General features: G+C 44.7%; 1 protein-coding gene and 1 long non-coding RNA gene across 3 annotated transcripts in view; one reads left to right on the top strand and one right to left on the bottom strand.

Moving 5' to 3' along the window:
• The window catches only part of trabd2b (TraB domain containing 2B), a 78,968-nt gene that overhangs the window by 42,100 nt on the left and 17,906 nt on the right, over positions 1-18,962 (top strand). Inside the window, exons 3-4 of one of the 2 annotated variants that reach the window (XM_026157668.1) lie at positions 9,642-9,788; positions 15,292-15,466. In XM_026157668.1, coding sequence (XP_026013453.1) covers positions 9,642-9,788; positions 15,292-15,466 — 322 coding nt within the window. The remainder of the gene's footprint in view (positions 1-9,641; positions 9,789-15,291; positions 15,467-18,962) is intronic. The other variant, XM_026157669.1, reaches the window with a different exon arrangement.
• Positions 1-18,962, bottom strand: part of LOC113015621 (uncharacterized) — a 111,458-nt gene that overhangs the window by 7,125 nt on the left and 85,371 nt on the right. The window lies entirely within an intron of this gene.

Here is an 18,962-nt window from a genome sequence, read left to right on the forward strand (position 1 = left end):
GGAAACACTGTGAAGGAACACACTATCTCAGCTCTCTGTCCTGGTGCTGGCAAGCCTTTGCTAAGCTTTAATACACCTGACTGCTGCCTGGTTATATACAGCCAACACCCATGCCAGGCCTTACCCATACATTTCATGCTCACTTTCCCAAACTCTCCACTACACAACTGGAGAAGAATCACCTCCATATGTGCAACACATGCTCATCACAGAGAACAAGGCTTTGTTCGTCTTTCACACTTTCAGCTCTATTTGGCCTTTGTACTCAGACCTCTTTCTTTTCGCCCTTTGTTCGTTGTCTCGCTCTGAGTTTGCAGGAACATGGAACAATGTGTCATTGCTTTACTGAGACAAAATGCAAGGAGTTGAGGAGATTGGACAAGAAGGTGGAGAAAATATGGAAGCAGACAGAATGAATATGTGACCATGTTTCCTTTTTTAGCTTTATAAAACGACTGCTCTGTGTGTCTTTTGTTTTTAGTGACTCCTGTGTACTTACTTCTAAAGTAAATCATATTTTGCTTCTTTGCCAGATTTCAGAGTTTGGCCTCCACACTCTGACACTTCCTTCTGCAGTTCTTTAGCTATAAGCACTACTCACATTCTTCAACATTCTCAGTTCCAGTACCTTGTCATCGGCACCTACTCATTATATGCTTCAGACCCATAAAACCCTCAGACAAGCTAACACTACTGCTAGCTAACAGCCAGGATTTAATGCACTTCAAGGTCAATTGTTGTAATGTACACACAAGTTGATAAACGACATTTTCTTAAACTTAAAAAGATCTCTGGGATTTTTTTTAATGCTCATTATCCTTCCCAACCCCTGCTCTCTGTTTTCCCTCCAAAGCTTGCTAATGAATTTTTGGAGTGCTGAACTCAGATTGCAGGTTCCAAGACTATCCATGTGCACTTCTCCTTCCAGCTTTGTTCTTATAAAGCTTTTATTTAATTACAATTGGAGTTTCGCACGCATGTATTAGAAGAGAATAGGAAAAAAAGAGAACTTAGACCTGCAGTAGTAAACTATGTGGTGAAAACGGTCAGTATTTGTTATTTTGAAAAGGTCTGGCTATAAAAAAGTTGGTCTGTCAGAGTGAGTCGATCACTTCAGTGTGAGAACAACCACTCTGTTAGTCAACGTGTGCATGCGCGCGCGCACACACACACACACGCGCACACACACACACACACACACACACACACACACACACAGGGAATGTTTGCGTTTTTCCTCTCACTGCCTCTTTCTCCGTCTTTGCGTCCCCTGTGGTGACTGACGTGCTCTTTCATTCAGTCCAGCACATAACTTGAGCACCATGGTTACAGCTGCAGAGATGTTCCTTTCCCTTCCCAGGGGACAATATTGAAATAACATCTCCCCTACCAACACAACCAACCATGGTCTTGACATCTCGCCAGTTGTGTCCAGATCTGTCTGGTCCAATGTAAAGAAAAGTATTGAAGTTGGCTGCATAGCAAAAATCCTTGCAGGTGTGCAAGGTTTACCAGCTTCTGACCCTGAGTCTGGCCAGGACCTACTGGCCAAAAGCCCTGTGGGTCAAGGACCTGGAGCCGTGGCAACTTACCGGCACAAAATCAGCTTCAACAGCAGCAAAATTAGCTTGTCTGGTGTAACAAACCTTTTGGGTTATAGCACCACTAGGGGGGGTTGCCCAACTATTGTAGTAGCTGTGGGGGTCTCCTAGTGGGTGTGTGAGTTGTTAGCGGCAGCCATTTCATGCTGCTCATGTTCCATGCTCCAAGAAAGCACCTTACTTACTGTTGTGACAAGCTGGCGCTGGTGGTACCAATCCCCGCGCATGTAGGTTCGGACGAGTACAGCCGAGGAGACCTGGCTTATAAAGTGTAATGTTGCTGACGGCGAATAAAGGTCTGTTATTGGATTTAACCGACTGGTTCCGTGTTATCCGGCTAACCTCCACACCACATGCCCGCTGGACCGGCTAGCCGCTCCTTCCTCGCCAGACTGCTGTTACAAAGTGGCGCCCGAACATTGTTCTCTGGATCTTCATCGTCATCCGGACCGACAGACGGTGGGCTCGGATGTTTTTCCCGTGTTTTTCAACGATCGACACTTCGGCTGAGGTGGCGTGTTTTTTTTTCTCTTCGTCTGGCTGTATTGGCCGGGCCGATAGGACCCCGTGAAGGAGCCGACCCCCCGGGATTTCAACGACATTTGCAGGCATGGAAGAGCGCCGACCCATCGCTTGACACGCTCGCCTGCGAGGGGGAGTACTCCGTGAGTAACTGTACGGTCCGTCGGACCGCTAACTCAGTGCTATTGGACCGTTACGACATCGGCGGTGCTAAAGCTAAGGCTAACGCTACAGTGACTTTGACTCAGTGTTCATCCAGAGGGACGTTTTGTTTTGTGTGAAGCATCAGAGTGTGCACGGACGCTCTCTGTCTGATGGATATTAACGCTTAGGTACTCTGTGGGAACGCTCTTTCACTTTGCCATAACTTTTGTGAGAGAGAGAGTGGTTTCGGCCATACTTTTGAAATGGCGTCCCACCCAGACACAGGCAGCGAGGGAGACGGCTGCGACTCAGATGCTGAAGCTCCCAGCCTGACTAAGTACATCATCCCTCGCTCTACCCCTCATGACCTCAATCTTAAGGTGGAAAGCTTGCAAGAAGAGGTGGAGAAACTGCGAGTCTGCTTGCACGATTCGCTGGAGCTACAAAAGAGCCTTCTGAAGCACTTGGATGGTGGCGCGAGAGGGGAACCGGGGGAGCAAACACCTCCTCAGAGAACCCCCAACCCAGTGGCTTTTTCCACGCCATTCACGCAGAAAGGGATCAACACAGAGCCCCCTCCGCTTCTCCAGCGTCAGTCGGCGGAACTCTGCAATACATCGAGGATGATCGCCGCAGCGCTGCACCAGGCCAAGCTGGAGCCCCCAGTGTTCGCTGGTGACGGCGGAGTGTCACCGGAGGAGTGGCTCCAATCAGTGGATAGCTACAGATCGTCGCTGCGCCTAACCGACTCGCAGGTTCTGAGTGAGCTCCCTCACTTCCTCAAGGGAGAGCCCAGTAAATGGTTTAGGGCCCTCAGCTCTCACATTACTACATGGGCACATTTTTACCAACTTTTTGAATCAGTGTTTGTGTCAGCTGATAACCAAGAGCACGTTTGGCGGGGCATCCTCGATCGCGTCCAATCACTAGAGGAGCCCCTCCCAACGTTTGTAGCTCACATGCTCGGTGAGTTTAATAAGCTAAGGTGCCCGCCGCCGGAGCATGAACAGATCGAGCTCATATGTAAACATTCATTGGAGAAATATCGGGTTGCGTTGTACGGTACGCCGGTCCCGTCGGTTATGGACCTACTGCTTCGCGCGCACGAGCTCCACACAGCCTTAGGTCCAGTTGGCCGCTCAACCCCTACTTCATCTCCTAGTGTTGCAAGCGCGAGAGAACCACATTGTTTTAAATGCTCCCGCCCAGGGTTTACCACACGCACGTGCCCAAGTTGCACCTGGGTTGCCCCAAAAGAACGAGGTGCTGCCAGACCCAGGGCAACCTCCCACCGACCTCTTCCAGGACCACCACCGGGCCTGGAACTGGCCGATGCTGAGGGGCTGGATTCACTGCCGGCAGCTCGTGCGGCCAGTCAGCAGTCGGGAAACCCCCGGGGGGGGAGGACATTTTAATGAGGCAGCCCTCCCCCCATTCACAAAGTATGCCTCGCCCGCATGATGCCCACCAGATTGTGCAAGGCATTGTGGGGCACATGGAAGATGTAGAGTCTGGAGCACACTGGAACACCCCACTGAAAGCCAAAATTAACTTCAACTCAGTGGCAGTGAACGCTACGCTAGATACAGGGGCATCCCTGTCTGCTGTGCGGGCTGAACTCATTTTGGAGAACAACTTGTCTCCCAGCAGGACCCACCAGTGGATGGGTCCACCGGTGAGCCTAGTAGACGGTGCTCGCTGTCTCCCGGAGGGTGTTACATGGCTGCCCATAGGGTTCTTGAACAAAAGGTTTTATCACCGGTTTGCTGTCATCCGCAACTTGTCGTCCCCCTTTGTCTTAGGGATGGACTTTATGAGCAGGGCCTCTTTGACAATCCACATCCCCTCGAGAACCGTAGTTATGGACGACAGTCCATGCCCAGGCGCGGATGAAGAGGAGGGTTGCTCAGTTGATCTGTTGAGCGATGATAATGTCATTATGACGCTTGACATGGTAGAGCCCTCGCTGGAGACCAAAGCTCTGGAGGCAAACCTAACAGATAGTCAGAGAGAACTATTAGTTGTCCTCCTTGAACAATTTAGCTGCATGTTTGATGGTCATTTGGGCCGCACGTCTTTAACTGAACATGTGATCGACACGGGAGATGCGAGGCCTATTAACCTCCCCCCATACCGCACCTCCCCTGCAAAGAAACAACTCATTGAAGAGCAGGTCCAGAAAATGCTGGAAGATGGCATAATTGAACTGTCCATGAGCCCCTGGGCCGCACCTGTCGTGATCGTTAACAGGTTGGGCGCTGACCCACGGTTCTGTGTGGACTTTAGGGGGCTGAACCAGGTGACTCGGAAGGACTCATACCCCTTACCGCGGGTCGATGAGTCTCTCGACTTCCTAGCGAGAGGTCGATTCATTTCAACATTGGACCTGGCGAGGGGTTTCTGGCAGGTGCCGGTCTCAGGGGACTCACGTCCTAAAACAGCCTTTGTTTCCCATTGTGGGCTGTTTCAGTTTCGCGTGCTCCCTTTCGGCCTCTGCAACGCACCAGCCACCTTTCAGAGGCTGATGCACAACGTCCTCAGCGGCCTTGTTTACAAGACATGTGCTGTATATCTGGACGACATTGTGGTTGTGTCCCCTACCTTCGAACAGCATTTGTTGGACCTGCGGGAGGTCCTTGAGAGACTTAGGTCTGCGGGTCTCTCATTGAAGCTTAAGAAATGCCAGTTCTGCCTGAAGGAGCTCACCTTCCTGGGCTACCGGGTTACCCCGGATGGCATTAAACCGGACGATGACAAAATCAAGGCTGTGATGCAGTTCAGAACTCCGTCCTCAATGAAACAGGTGCGGCAGTTTCTCGGTCTGACGGGATACTACCGCAGATTCGTAAAGGAATATGCTCGCCATGCAGAACCTCTGCACGCCCTGACAAGGAAGGATGTTACCTTTCAGTGGGATGACAGGTGTCAGGAGTCCATGGACTTCCTGAAACAGAGCATTGCGACAGCGCCTGTCCTGTCACTCCCTGACTTTTCCCGGCCTTTCTTCATCCATACGGATGCATGTGACCTTGGCTTGGGGGCGGCCTTAATGCAGAAGGATGCAGAGGGTAGGGAAGTAGCGGTCGCTTACGCAAGTCGAGCTCTTCACAAGGCAGAGAAACCATACTCTACGCCAGAAAAGGAGTGTCTGGCTGTGATTTGGGCTTTAGAACACTTTCGTCCCTATGTGGAAGGGCTTCATGTGACGGTCTTGACTGACCACAACAGCCTTAAGTGGCTGATGTCACGCCCAAACCCTACTGGCCGGTTGGCGCGGTGGTCCCTGCGCTTGCAGGACTTTGACTTTACCATCGTACACAAGGCGGGGGTACACAACAGGGTGCCAGACGCTCTGTCTCGCAACCCACTGCCTGCACCAGAGGGTCCTCCTATTGAAATCTTGCCGGAGCATGCTGTCATGTGGGGCATGGATCTTCGTGCCCAGCCTCCCCTTTTGTTAGAGGACCGAACACAACTAAGGCAGCTGCAGTTAGATGACCCAGGTGCAGGTCCAAGGCTCCGAGACCTGGAGTGTTCCCCCAATCTGGGTTCGGACGCCAGTCCTTCACCGTCCTTGGTGGTCAATGACGGCCTACTCTATTACCGAGGCCCGAAACATAAGCGCAGTCTTCGGCCCCAGGAGGAGCTGAAGCTGTATGCTCCTACGGCTCTCCGGGGTACCCTGTGCGGTTATTATCATGACCACCCTACAGCAGGTCACCTGGGGATTGCTAAGACACTAGCGAGAATGCAGTCTAGGTTTTACTGGCCCAAGATGGCATCGGAAGTTAAACGCTATGTCTTGTCGTGCCCAGTATGTCAACTCACAAAACCCAGTCAAAGAAAGCCAGCGGGCTTCATGGTCCCCATTTCGCCCCAGCGACCCTGGGAATACGCAGGGGTCGATTTTGTCGGACCACTACCTCGCACCGCTTCGGGGAACTCGTACATACTGGTCTTCGTAGACTATTTCTCGAAGTGGATCGAAGTGTGTGCGGTTCGGGATGCGACGGCTCGAGTGGCAGCCAGTAAGTTCATTAACGAGGTATTTGCTAGGCATGGGGCCCCTAGGTACCTTATTTCGGACAGGGGCTCACCTTTTGTCAGTGAGCTGTTTGATTCTGTTCTCTCCACTCTTGGGTCCACCCACCGCCTCACGACGGCGTATCATCCGCAAACTAATGCGACCGAAAGAGTGAACAGAACTCTCAAAACGGCCATCCGTGCATACGTGGGCGATAAGCACGCGTCGTGGGATAAGTTCATGTCCCAAATCTGTTTCGCGCTGCGCTCAGCCCCCCATGAGAGTACAGGACTCAGCCCTGCTATGATGTTGTATGGTAGGGAGCTGGAGACACCCCTTGACTTGCTTACTAAGCCGTCTGGAGAGAGCGAGGAGTCATCCATGCCCTATCCGGAGACCCTTAAAGCGTCGCTTCAGGAGGCCCACGATCGAGCCAGGGAGACACTGGCTCGCAGCCATGCTAGGCAGAAACGCTACTACGACCTGAGACGCCGGCCGATGACCTATGCAGTCGGAGACTTGGTGAAAGTCAAAGCTCATCATCGATCGGACGCTCAATCTTGCTTCACGGCCAAGCTGGCACCCTTGTTTACAGGGCCCCTCCGGGTTACTCAGAAGCTTGGGGAGGTCAACTACAGATTAGCCAAGATTGACACTGGTGAAGACGCAGGAGTCTTCCACGTCGTGAACGTTCAGCCATTTTACTCCTGGGACTCCACATCTCCTTCAGGGCACCGGACTTCGTCCCAGGAGAGCCTGGATGAGACTGAAACGGGGGAACAGCCCTCATTCCCGAGTTCAGGGGATATCGGAGCAGGCGGGCACCCCGCTGAGGGCGCCTCTGAGTCGCCACCGGCCAAGGGGGAACAATATCATTTGAGACCCCGCCGGTGCCCCAGAATCACTGAGGGTTGGACTGCTACCAGGTGGACTAACCGTCATCATACGGACAGACTCAATGTTGACTGAGGGTTGGTTTCATACATGTACATGCTGTAATTGTTCTGTTCATAAGGGGTGATTACTTGTTCTGTTCCACTGAGCCCTGGTAATCGTGGCCCGTGAGAGCCTTTGTTTGGTTTTCTGTTATACTGATTTGAGTGACCGGTTGTGTTGTATGTCTGACTGTTTCCCTTGTCTATGACCATCTCTGGAAGATGGATTGGCAGTAATACTGCATGTTCTATATTGTTTGCTTCAAGCACTAATTTTGTTTATTGACTGTACCAATGCTATAAGGTAAGGGTGTCTAACAATTCCTCCACAACCTGCTTAGTACCTAATGTAACTATGTATAGTGAAGAAGGGTAGCGGGAGGAGGGTCACCTGGGTCCGGCTGAGGACAGCCTGCGAATTGCCGGGGGGGTGATGTAACAAACCTTTTGGGTTATAGCACCACTAGGGGGGGTTGCCCAACTATTGTAGTAGCTGTGGGGGTCTCCTAGTGGGTGTGTGAGTTGTTAGCGGCAGCCATTTCATGCTGCTCATGTTCCATGCTCCAAGAAAGCACCTTACTTACTGTTGTGACAAGCTGGCGCTGGTGGTACCAATCCCCGCGCATGTAGGTTCGGACGAGTACAGCCGAGGAGACCTGGCTTATAAAGTGTAATGTTGCTGACGGCGAATAAAGGTCTGTTATTGGATTTAACCGACTGGTTCCGTGTTATCCGGCTAACCTCCACACCACATGCCCGCTGGACCGGCTAGCCGCTCCTTCCTCGCCAGACTGCTGTTACACTGGCGATGGACCAGATAGCATTCGCTCCTCTGGGTCTGGCATCACACCTCAACATTACCTGGAGTTTAGAACAATGAACTTCATTTCTGATGCAAACAAAAATTGAGTCATACAGAGTCATTACTACAGCAGCAGTGGGGCTCCTGGATTTGAGAAGTCTTGTGTTAAAATATAAGCTAAAGAAAGCCTCGAAGTCATATGTTTACAGAACTGAAATGGTCACAGGTTTGATCAAGGCACTCTTATGTGCCTCTGGCAGGGTGACAGCACGGTGTTGGATACAGCTGAAGAATATGCTGGATGAAACATGTCAAAACAAATATATAAGATCTGACTCCTGCTATACAACAGGAAGAAAGGCACAGAGATCAGGCCCTGGCAGAGAGATAAGAGGAGGATGCAGTAGACAAAAAACAGGATGATGACAGAGTTATGTGTGCCGTTAGCTCATCAGTTGTCTCCTTGCATTATGAAACAAAAGCGGATTAAAGTGAAAAGGAGCCCACAAGACTTGTTAGCAAACACAATAACCTCAGAGAGAAGGAGAGAGAGTCACAAGGTTGAGCTTAGAGCTTGGTTGTGATTATCCCAACGTAAAGGTTACATGGAGTTTAAACATGCAATGTGCCCAATATGGGCATATATGATTGCGAAAACACTGCTTAATTGCAGGAATTACGACTTAAAAATTTTGACATGGGGCTCAATCAGTTGTGCAGCTGTATCGGTCTTAAGCTGCTCTACAAATCATCTGGGGCTGGATGCTGACGTTCTCCCTGCAGTATTTTCCAAAGCACTAGTCAGGTTTCTTGGCAATTAGGATCACAGGCATGGATCAGTCTGGTTTAGTTTGAAGATATGTTGATGTTGTAATCACATCAGCTGAAACCTCTGTCTTATTGGGTGCAATGTAGAACTATGTGAATTGCAATACAATACAGGAAGAAAAAAACGTTTTCTTTCAAATGCACCTCTGGTTCCTGTAAGAGAGCTTAGCACTGACTGACAGGTCGGTCTTGATTGCCAGGCCAGTCAGAAGTGGCGTGAGATTGTAGAGGGTGGGAGCAGGGAGATTAACCCCTGGTGTCTAGGACAGCTGTGGAGGTTTTGGGCTGGCTAGCGGCTGCACGCTATAAATTCTCTCTAAAGAGGGTTTACTTTCGATTTTAATGGGTGCTATAAATTTTCTGCAACCTGGTCCTGGTGAAAGAGAAAGGAGGCTTATTTTTAAAGGGCCTCTTTCTCTTTCAATCTCTTCAGCTCTACCTTTCTTCCCTGTTCTTTCTTTCCTTCAGGAAAAAGTCAATGGCTCCTTGCCATGCATTTTGTGGTCTGCTTTTACCTGTAGTCAGCTTGTATGAAAAGCGTATGAAAATTTCCTGAAAGAAATGAAAACCCTGCAAAAGAATAAGTATTCTGCAGCAGACACTGAGTATAATAGCTTCATTGTATATTAAGGTCAATATATTTTTTAAAGAGGAACACTGGCTACGCCTGCACAATTTCTACACCTTTGTGGCAAATTCCTCTTGGGTGCACAGCAGAGGAAACTGAGTTTGTGGATGCAGAAAGTAACAGCGCCCTTCGTATGTTTCCATGTCTCTACCTGTAGGTGCTGTTTGCCTTGAACCAGACGCTGCTGCAGCACGAGGGTGTTCGAGCGGGCAGCCTCCAAGGTTCCTACACCACAGAGGACCTCATTACACACTACAACTGTGGTGACCTCAGCGCTATCATCTTAAACCATGACACCTCACAGGTTGATTCATTTAAGGACTGCTCACCCCATTGTAAAAAATATCATCACTTGTGGTTCACTTTTTAGGACTGATTTCAATAGCTTTGTGTCAAAATTCTTCAAAACCAGTTAAAACAAGTTTTTTGTGGCAAAAAGAAACAACATAAAGACTCTAAAATAAATTGCCTGCCTAATATAATACAAAGGATCTAATACCGTTAATCCACTTTGTCAAACCTTACAAAGTTTTACAACATTTCTCACATATTTCCAAATTCCAAAGTTTTGCATGGTCAGACAGCAACATACTGGTAAAGTTTGAATGTTTGGCTACAGTGAAAAAGTTGGATAATAAGTTACTTTCATGCTGGTATCACATTGCCAATGTTAGGATTGTTACTGAATAAAGTAAGATATTACACATTACAAGTTACTTTTCTACATTACATAGTCACTTACTGGACAGAATAACTAATTTCATTACTTTTGCATTACTAAGTAAAATGACCTAAAGTGTACTGTCACATAATCCGTCGTTTTTTAATTTCTCTCAGCCAGTTTTAGGCAAACTAAGAGCTAGCTGTTTTGAAGATTCTGCACTGATCTCAACTCACTTGCATACTCAGTGCAGTACAGTTTACCAGATTAATCACACCTGTGCATGTAACATCATCCTCTGCACACTATATTTAAGCTGCAGACCTACACATTCATTCTTTTTCTACCGAGAGAACTGAAAAGAATGGGAACCTGCATTCGCTGCCAAACAATGATGAATGGTTCCAGGTTTGCTTCCAGGCATAAAAACATGTTAAACTATATGAATATGTGTTTTAGGTCATGTCACTGATTTTTTCTTTCTTTCTTTTTTAATAGTGACCTAAGGTATCATGCAAGTGAGACTTGCTTTGATACCCTGCTGTAAACTTTTAACCATCAAAGACAACTTTCTTAAATTCATTTGCAGAAACTACCAAAATATTTATTTATTAACTTTGCAATTTTTTAAAGCAGAAAAAAGGCGAACCTTTGAACTTCTAAGTTAGCTATGTTTTGCTGGAAAAGGGAATCGTCTACTTATCGTTCCTGATTCACTAAAAATCCTCACAGAAAATACTAGCTAGTGGTAGCAAAACATCTGTAACAGTGCTCAGAACTTGAATCTGTCAGATCCTCGATTTGAGTTGGCAAACTTCTCATACCCACTTCTGTGCCATTACACTATCGTCACCTCTAACTTTTGGGCTTACACGTCAATTCCACAAATCTGCACATTGCCATATTAATCCTTCTCAGCCTCAAGTTACTTGATAGTCTGACACTTTAATAGCTCTGGACTCCACTGTAAATACACCATCTAACCTCCTCCAACTTATTTCCTAACATAGCCTTTGCTCCTTTGGTGATGGTCTCTTAATCAGTCTTCATACCCAGCTGTCAAGAGGCCATTCGGCATTAAGTACACGCACACACACACACACGCACACATACCTACAAATACATGTGGTAGACACAACATGTAGTGGCTCTCAATCCATCTCTGCCTTTTAAATGCAGATTTGCTCAAACGCTCTCCTCATAAGTCAATTATGCTGTGTCAACCTTCCTCACTGATCCTTAAGTCCCATTAAACCCAAAAGACCATGTAACCTCAACTCACTGCTCGAGTTCCACATCATATCCACTAGAGACACACACTATATGAAAAAACTTACTGTACACACAAACTCACAATGCCTTTACAATTCAGCGCTGACAAATGACATGCGATTGCTTTTTTTTCTCCGTGTTTCTATGCCTGTCTCTCTCATTGTCTGCTTTTATACACCTTTTTCTTCCTGTGAGCCATGAAGGGCTGTTAGCCACTATTTCACCTGCAGTTTAACTCATACCAGTTTGCCCCTGCTCCTCATGTCATAATAACATGTATTAACATTCCCCAACATATGCTACAGCAATCAGATGCCTGACTTCAGAGCTCACTTCTGTAGCCTAATGATCTATTGCAGGTTTGTGTGTCTGTGTGAATGTGAGCTTCCAGAGCTGTAAAAGGACAGGTGCTTTTTGATAGATAGGACTTAATCCAGTGGCCCCCGCTCCGACACCCCTGATGCTCTTTCAGTTCAATCTTCTTCAAATAAGAAAGAGGCCGATGGCAGGCCAGAGACCACAAGTGAGTGGAACGGTGTAAGAGAGGTTAATGTGTTTCAGCATTCAACCGGTCCCAAATTCATCAGAAAAACAGAGTGCAAGTGAGACAGAAGAAAAACTGAAATGCAAAAGAAGTAAGATGAATGCATTCATTTAAGTAAACACATAAAAAAAAATGAAGAAAACAAAAGACATAGGCAAAAGTTACCTGGAGATGTAAACCATCAAAATGTAGACTGATGTGCCAAGATGAAAAATTATGTCTCAAAGGTTTAGTTTTCCACATCTGTTATGTTTCTGCATAATTTATATGGTAATATATGACTGAAAATGTTCTTAAATGCTGTATTACTCTGGGTTGTCCCTACAAGTTGTTATCACTTCAGTGCCACGATATCATCAGAGCTACAAAAAAAAGAAAGAAAGAGCAGAAGAGAAGAGAAAGGGGATTTCAAACAGCTGAATCCGAAGGGAAAGGAAAAAATAGAAGTAAACGGCTGGCAGGATATGTACGAGAACATGAGTGCAGAGCAGTACCAGTGGTGGGGAAGGGAGAAAATATCTTGCTGTCACTATGTGTTTCCTGTGGACGTTGGGATAGAGAGCAGCTAATGGCTTTTCATGTGATAACTTATCTGCGTTTACCGTTACACTCCTACCTTGACCCCTCTTTGACCGAACCCTTTTTTTCCTTGTCTTGAAACACTCACACGATCCTCTCTCATCAGCCATGAAGTCTTTCTGCACCTTTTTCTTCAGCTCTCTCTTTAAACTTTTCCATAACTTTCTTCCAAGTTTGCATTATTTTATTTATGAATCGTATAGAGCTGTCAATCTGGGTAAACCTGCGTCATTCACCCTGACAAAACACAGATAAAAAAGGCCTTGGGCTACAGATAATTGTGTAAATGCGCTTTTGTTTCTTTCTGCCTTTTTTGTTCTACTGCTGGGTTATAACAAAAAGCATGTATTTTAATTCAGTGGCATACAAACCGTTCAAATTTAATCAGACCCTGAATTTGAGGGAAAGGTTCTTTTCTTGATCTTTTATTCTAAAACTGTTTTCACACATAAACCTTTCATAGTTTCTGAAGAATGAGGCAAAGATATTTTCCAAAGCTGTCCTTTGTCACATGTAGCAAACACGAAGGAATAGTCCACTGCGCTGCGGCATATATACTGTGTGATTTAGCTAAGGTAGCTGGCTGGATAGATGTATTCATGTATGAGGCAGTGCATATGACACCAATTAACCAGCAGTAAATGAAGTATTGATATGATCTGCTTGGTTTATACATCAGTTCAGGCCAACATTGTACAAACTCTGTAAAAGTGTTCTGGCAGGTTGAAAACAACACATGTATGACTTGACTGCGTGAGACATTTGAGTTCTCACATGTGGCTCCGTCTTGCGAGACCTAGAAAAGATCAGGGCTTCAGTACATGTGTGGAAATGGCTCAGGTTTATGGACAGCGCTTAAATAAAACTTCCTTTAAGCACCTGGCCTTTATTTTTTACTAATATCACAATATAACAGTACATAAAGAGATATCGCCACTGGAAGTGGTAGCACATGATGAAGTTTATCACATTTGTAAAATATATTTACAAAAATCTCCATAACTTCCAGAAGGTTAATGAAGCAGTGAAGATTTGTTTGTGGATATAATAATAGTATGAGACATTTATAGAAAAGCAGAGTAATATATATTCCAACTGTAGACTATGGAAAAAATGACAAACCTCTAAATCCTGGAATGAGAAAATGTTTACTAATGGAAATGTATATTTGTGTAACAAACAAATGAAATTTATCCAGTGTTCTGTTGTAAATTAAGATAACTGAAGTATGAATCAAAACAGACTGAGACGGTGTGACTGAAAGGAAACATCGTATAGATTTTGGATGGATTCTGAAGTGCACCTCGTTCACATGTGGTACAATAAATCCCCTCATGTTTTCAGGCCTGACACACACACATACACATGCTAATTTACGCACCATTTGCAGCTGTTCTACTGTTGTGTAAACTTGTAGCTCAGTTCTAGACAGCAATAGCATGCTTGCACGAGTGTTCCTTGTCACAGTTAAATACAAATCCAGATTAAACACATCTGCATATGTGTAGAGTATGAAAACCAACCTCTTTGTTTCTACATTCCCACCATTATTTAAATCTGTCCTACTTTAAAGTAAGATTGGGCTATATACAATGACTTTGTACAGAACAGACTGGAAGATATAATAACAAACTGTTAGGTAATGATTAGTTTATATTAGTGTGACTGCATAGTAATCACTTTCTTAAGTAATTAAATCAGCCGCTGAGTGGAACAAACTGCTAACAACTTTACTAACTAAATAAGATCTTCATCACTTGATGTTTCTCTGTTGCTTACACTGCGTCCTCTGTAAGTAAAGAAGAGCTTTGAATGAATGCCTTATAATTAGACCCTTAGTAAATAACCAGCCAAGGAGAAAAGCCTTTCCATGAAATTCCAATTTTCTTGTTATGGCAGATTTTTATTTACTTTGGAATGTAATGAGAGATATTGGGAAAAAATCTAGCTCAATAAGAAAATAGTGCTTACATTTACAAAAATATCTTTATTACTGTCAGTGTGTGATAGATCTGTAGAGGGAATCAATCTAAAAGTATGTATTCAAGTCATATAAGGAGGGCGAGATACAGAGAGATACATTTTCTATCCTAGGGCTTAAGGAACTGGACATCTCAAATCCTGAGTCCACCGCCAACCCCCCCCCCACTCATCTTCACAGATTAACGACTGATGGAGGAAAAAGTGGAACAGAGCCAGGTCTCTCTGTCTGTCTGGCTGCTAATGTATCAAACAGTAATTAACACATTTACACTTCACAATATATTGAACTGAGGCATACACACTTGTAGTGTCTTTCATGTAGCGCACATACCACACCTATAAACACATTTGTGTAAACAGTTTTCGTCATACATGCACACACACACACACACACACACACACACACACAGAAATGTTAAACCTATATACACACACAGATGGCGCTGACACTTCTCCTTCCAACTCCTTCATTTGTTAATGCTTTCTCATGTAAAGATCAGTCTACAGCGCAGGGCGTTGCGCTGGTCAGTTTCTGTCAAGCTGTCACATCAGAAACACTTCTGGCTGCCAGGTGTCACACTCACATGGGCACCAACACCACCATTCAGCCCTCTTCTTTCTTTCCATCCCACTTTTCTTTAACGCTCTTTCTTTCTTTTTATGTTTTATTTAAAATTTGAGTGATTCATTTACTATTAATTCTGCCATGGATTTTTACCACAAAGGCTTTGAAAGTCCTTTTTCTCACGGTCTTTTTCTTTCTTTCAGCTGCCTCACTTCATCAACAGCTCTTTGCCAGCTCATGACCGCATGACGGCTCAGCAGATTGACAGCTACTTCCGCCAGGAGCTGATCTACAAACGCAACGAGCGAATGGCACGACGAGTTTCTGCCCTGCTGCAGAGAAATCCCAACCAGACTTACTTTTTTGCTTTTGGTGCAGGTAAGACTCTTAGACAGATTGGATTTGTAGGATAGTATCGGTTTAACGCTGCAGAAATAACTTTAATGTTATAGGAACTCACGCAATGACCTTTGACCTGCTGGTTACGAGATTCTTCTCTATTCTACATGTTGAGAGCAACTCCAGGGAGTATGCATTTGCATGTAACTGAAAAATGGAATAGATCAGGTTTACTTTGGTCTGGAACAGAGAATCTGTCAGTTTTAAAGTGTGCTTACAGTGAACAAATTTGCTCTCTTTTCTGCTTGAAAGCAAAACTGGAGAAAAAAAAGCAGGACAATAATAGTGTACAATAGTTCCCAGATCTCTGGCATTCAAAAACTGTGAATCTGTCCAAGTGTACACACACGTGCACACACATACACAGAAGTCTCAATTACAGCCAACTCCCATCTCAGAAATGAAGAAACTGTGAGTTGTTTGTTTCAATTAGCATTCCTGGCTAATGCTGGTAATGTTTCCTGAATAGTGTAGTGTGTCCTAAGGAAAATGTGTGTGTGTGTGTGTGTGTGTGTGTACGTTTGAGAATATACAAACACATGTGTTTGCCCACAAAAACAGGTGGTGGGTGGGTATCTTTGTTTACTGTATGGCTGTGTGCCTGCGTGCATTTGAAAAAGGGTGGCGCTACCTCTAGGATGTGTGTATGTGCATGCATGCGAGTGTGTGTGCGCCACAGTGAATGATTAATACTGAATGCCTAGCTCCTTTTTTTTGTTACTCCCTCTGCTCTTTGTGCAGTTTGGACAGGGCCACTGTTGCACCATCCAGCTGCTATTTGTGTGTCCGTGCAGATGTGGCTGAACACTGTTAGTATTTGTGCTCAGACTCTGTGGAGAAACGGATTTCTGTAATATTACTAAATAATAAATGGTGTACATACATGAAGAAAAAATATATATCAGTGGCATGTGGTGACTTTTACAAAAAGACAAGCAAAGATACTGCATTTTATTCTCCCATCAGTCATCCATTAAAGAAAACATGTTTATCCACAATGTGAGTGTACAAATAACCAGAAGAAGCTGCTGATCTCTCGCCCAATTCAAGCTACTGTTAATGGGGAGCACCCATAAAATCGAGATGCCCAACAGATTCTAGTGGAATTGGAGGCAAGCGGAGGAAAGATGAGACAAATTGCTACCACAAGATGGCAGTAATTTAAAGGGTGGATGCAAAAGAGCAATGACAGACACTTATGGTGTCTATATTTAATTGTAGATTTCACTGGGCAAGCAATGCCCACCTGCCTTGCCCTGACAGAACACGACTGGTATATAGAGCAGTCTGTCATATCATTAAAAGCCATCTGCCTAACATTGTGCAGATCCCTTTGTGGTGCTAAAACAGCTTTGAAGCCTCAGGGCATGGACCAGGGAATTCTGAAGGCTGTCCTGTGGTGTCTGGCACAGGATGTTGGCAATGCATCTTTTTGGTTGTGGATTGGGGTTTTCATGGAAATGTAGGGGTCAATCTCTGGGCTCTTCTTCTTGTTTCTTTAGCTATTTCTGAGCCGTTTGGGAGGTGTTACATGTTAAAGTAGATCTAAGTTTCTCAGCAGATCATTGCGTGTTAAAGAGATGTCATTCACTTTACCTGTCACAGTTTGTAGTGTTGTGTATAGAAAACATTGAAAAAGAGTGAGAGAATGTGAAAACTATTTTCCAACGTTTGAATGAACTTCTGCCAAGGCACATATTTCTCAATTCACCGTCTAAAATGAGTGTTTTTCACAAAGGAATTCCTTGACGTGAGTTTGTATACAGTAACTAAATGAGCAGAGGGGCAGTGCTGAGAAAATGATGGTGCTCAGTAAAGAAGCCATCTGTAACTAAATATGTCAGCATGTGTGGCTGAGTGTCAGACTAAGCCAGCTTACATTAAACAGACTACCAGCAGTTCATAGCAACAATTCTGAATAAGAGTAAAACACTGGTTTGCAGCACATAAAACTGAAATTATTCATCCCTCACTGCTTTAATGCTATATAATAATGCTATTTATTACATATATATATCTTTTCCAGGATGTTGAGGAAAATCTGGGTCTTAAATTATCTCGGACAGGTAAAGCCACGATTGTGAATTTGCATTTTTTTTTCTATTAAGTCAATTAAAATATTTTTTTAATGCAGCTTTATGTTCAAGATTAGTCTCTATTAAACATTTTGTGTTAACTTTCCAGTGTGTTCCACGTGGCCTGGATAGATATGAGGTGAACATGTGTTTCAGGTCACCTGCACGCTTTAGCCTTGTGTGTAACAAAGTGACAGCAGGTGTGAAGTGATAGGAACCATTACAGTTAGACTGCAGGGTCCACACACACACACACACACACACACACACACACACACACACACACACACACACACACACACACACACACACACACACAGATACAGACACACTTGATTTATTATAGCAGCAGCTAATTATGTGCTCGTACTAGAGATCCTTTCTTCAAAAACAGTCACACTAAATTGGAAATACTGAGTAATTACAGCATGGAATTTTACAGGACTGTTCTATTACACACTATTACAGAATACTTTTGATCAATTATTACTAACTTTTAGAGAAATTTGTCAAACCTAGCACAGTGGAAGCCATAAAACATAGATGCTATTTGAAACTTAGATAAATATAGTATGTGTAAATGAAGGGGAGTTCAAAAGGCCACAAAGTTATACAATACTGTTCAATAGTCTGAAGCCACCCCCACTTTTATGATATTTTGTTTCCAAGGGACCAGACTTTTTGGATTTTCTCCAGGTAATAGCTCTCCAGGCTTTATAAAGGTACTTAAAGGATTTTCTTTGCTTTTTCACTGATTTCCAGTTCAGTCCTTATACCTGACCTTTTCAGATCAGTGTTTCTTGGTTTGTTTGTTTTTTTTATGTTGGGCCTTAAAATTATCTACAGCAGATGGACAACTACAGTAATGATACAGTAGAAGAAAAAAATCCAGCAGATGCATCTCTGAGGACCTGACAGATGAATCTGACCCTTCAGATGATGCATCTACTGGTCACTGAGGTCTCAGTGGAAGAGTCACTGTCAACAAGCCATCATCAACATGTACCGGGGAGATCAGGAGAAAGGAACTACACTCTATAAAACACAGCGGAGGCTCTGTCATTGTTTGGGGCTGAATTTCAGCCAATGGTTTTTGAGATCTTGTCAAAATTGGTGGAATTATGAATGTAGAAGAGTATCGTCAAATTTGGATTCACTGTGCATTAACATTTGGAAAGTGCCGGACTGGCAGTAGCTTTATTTTCCAGTATGACAATGATCCCACACACACTGCCAGTGCAGTAAAAGCATACTTGGGCAGAAAAACACACAATGGAAGACTATCAGTTATGAACTGGCCTCCCCAGAGCCTGGACCTTAACATTATTGAAGCAGGGTGGGATCATCTTGACAGAGAACAGAACAAAAGGCAGCCAATATCAAAAGAAGAGCTTTGAATG

Source organism: Astatotilapia calliptera, chromosome 23, assembly GCF_900246225.1.
Source record: "Astatotilapia calliptera chromosome 23, fAstCal1.2, whole genome shotgun sequence".
NCBI classification, from domain to species: domain Eukaryota; kingdom Metazoa; phylum Chordata; class Actinopteri; order Cichliformes; family Cichlidae; genus Astatotilapia; species Astatotilapia calliptera.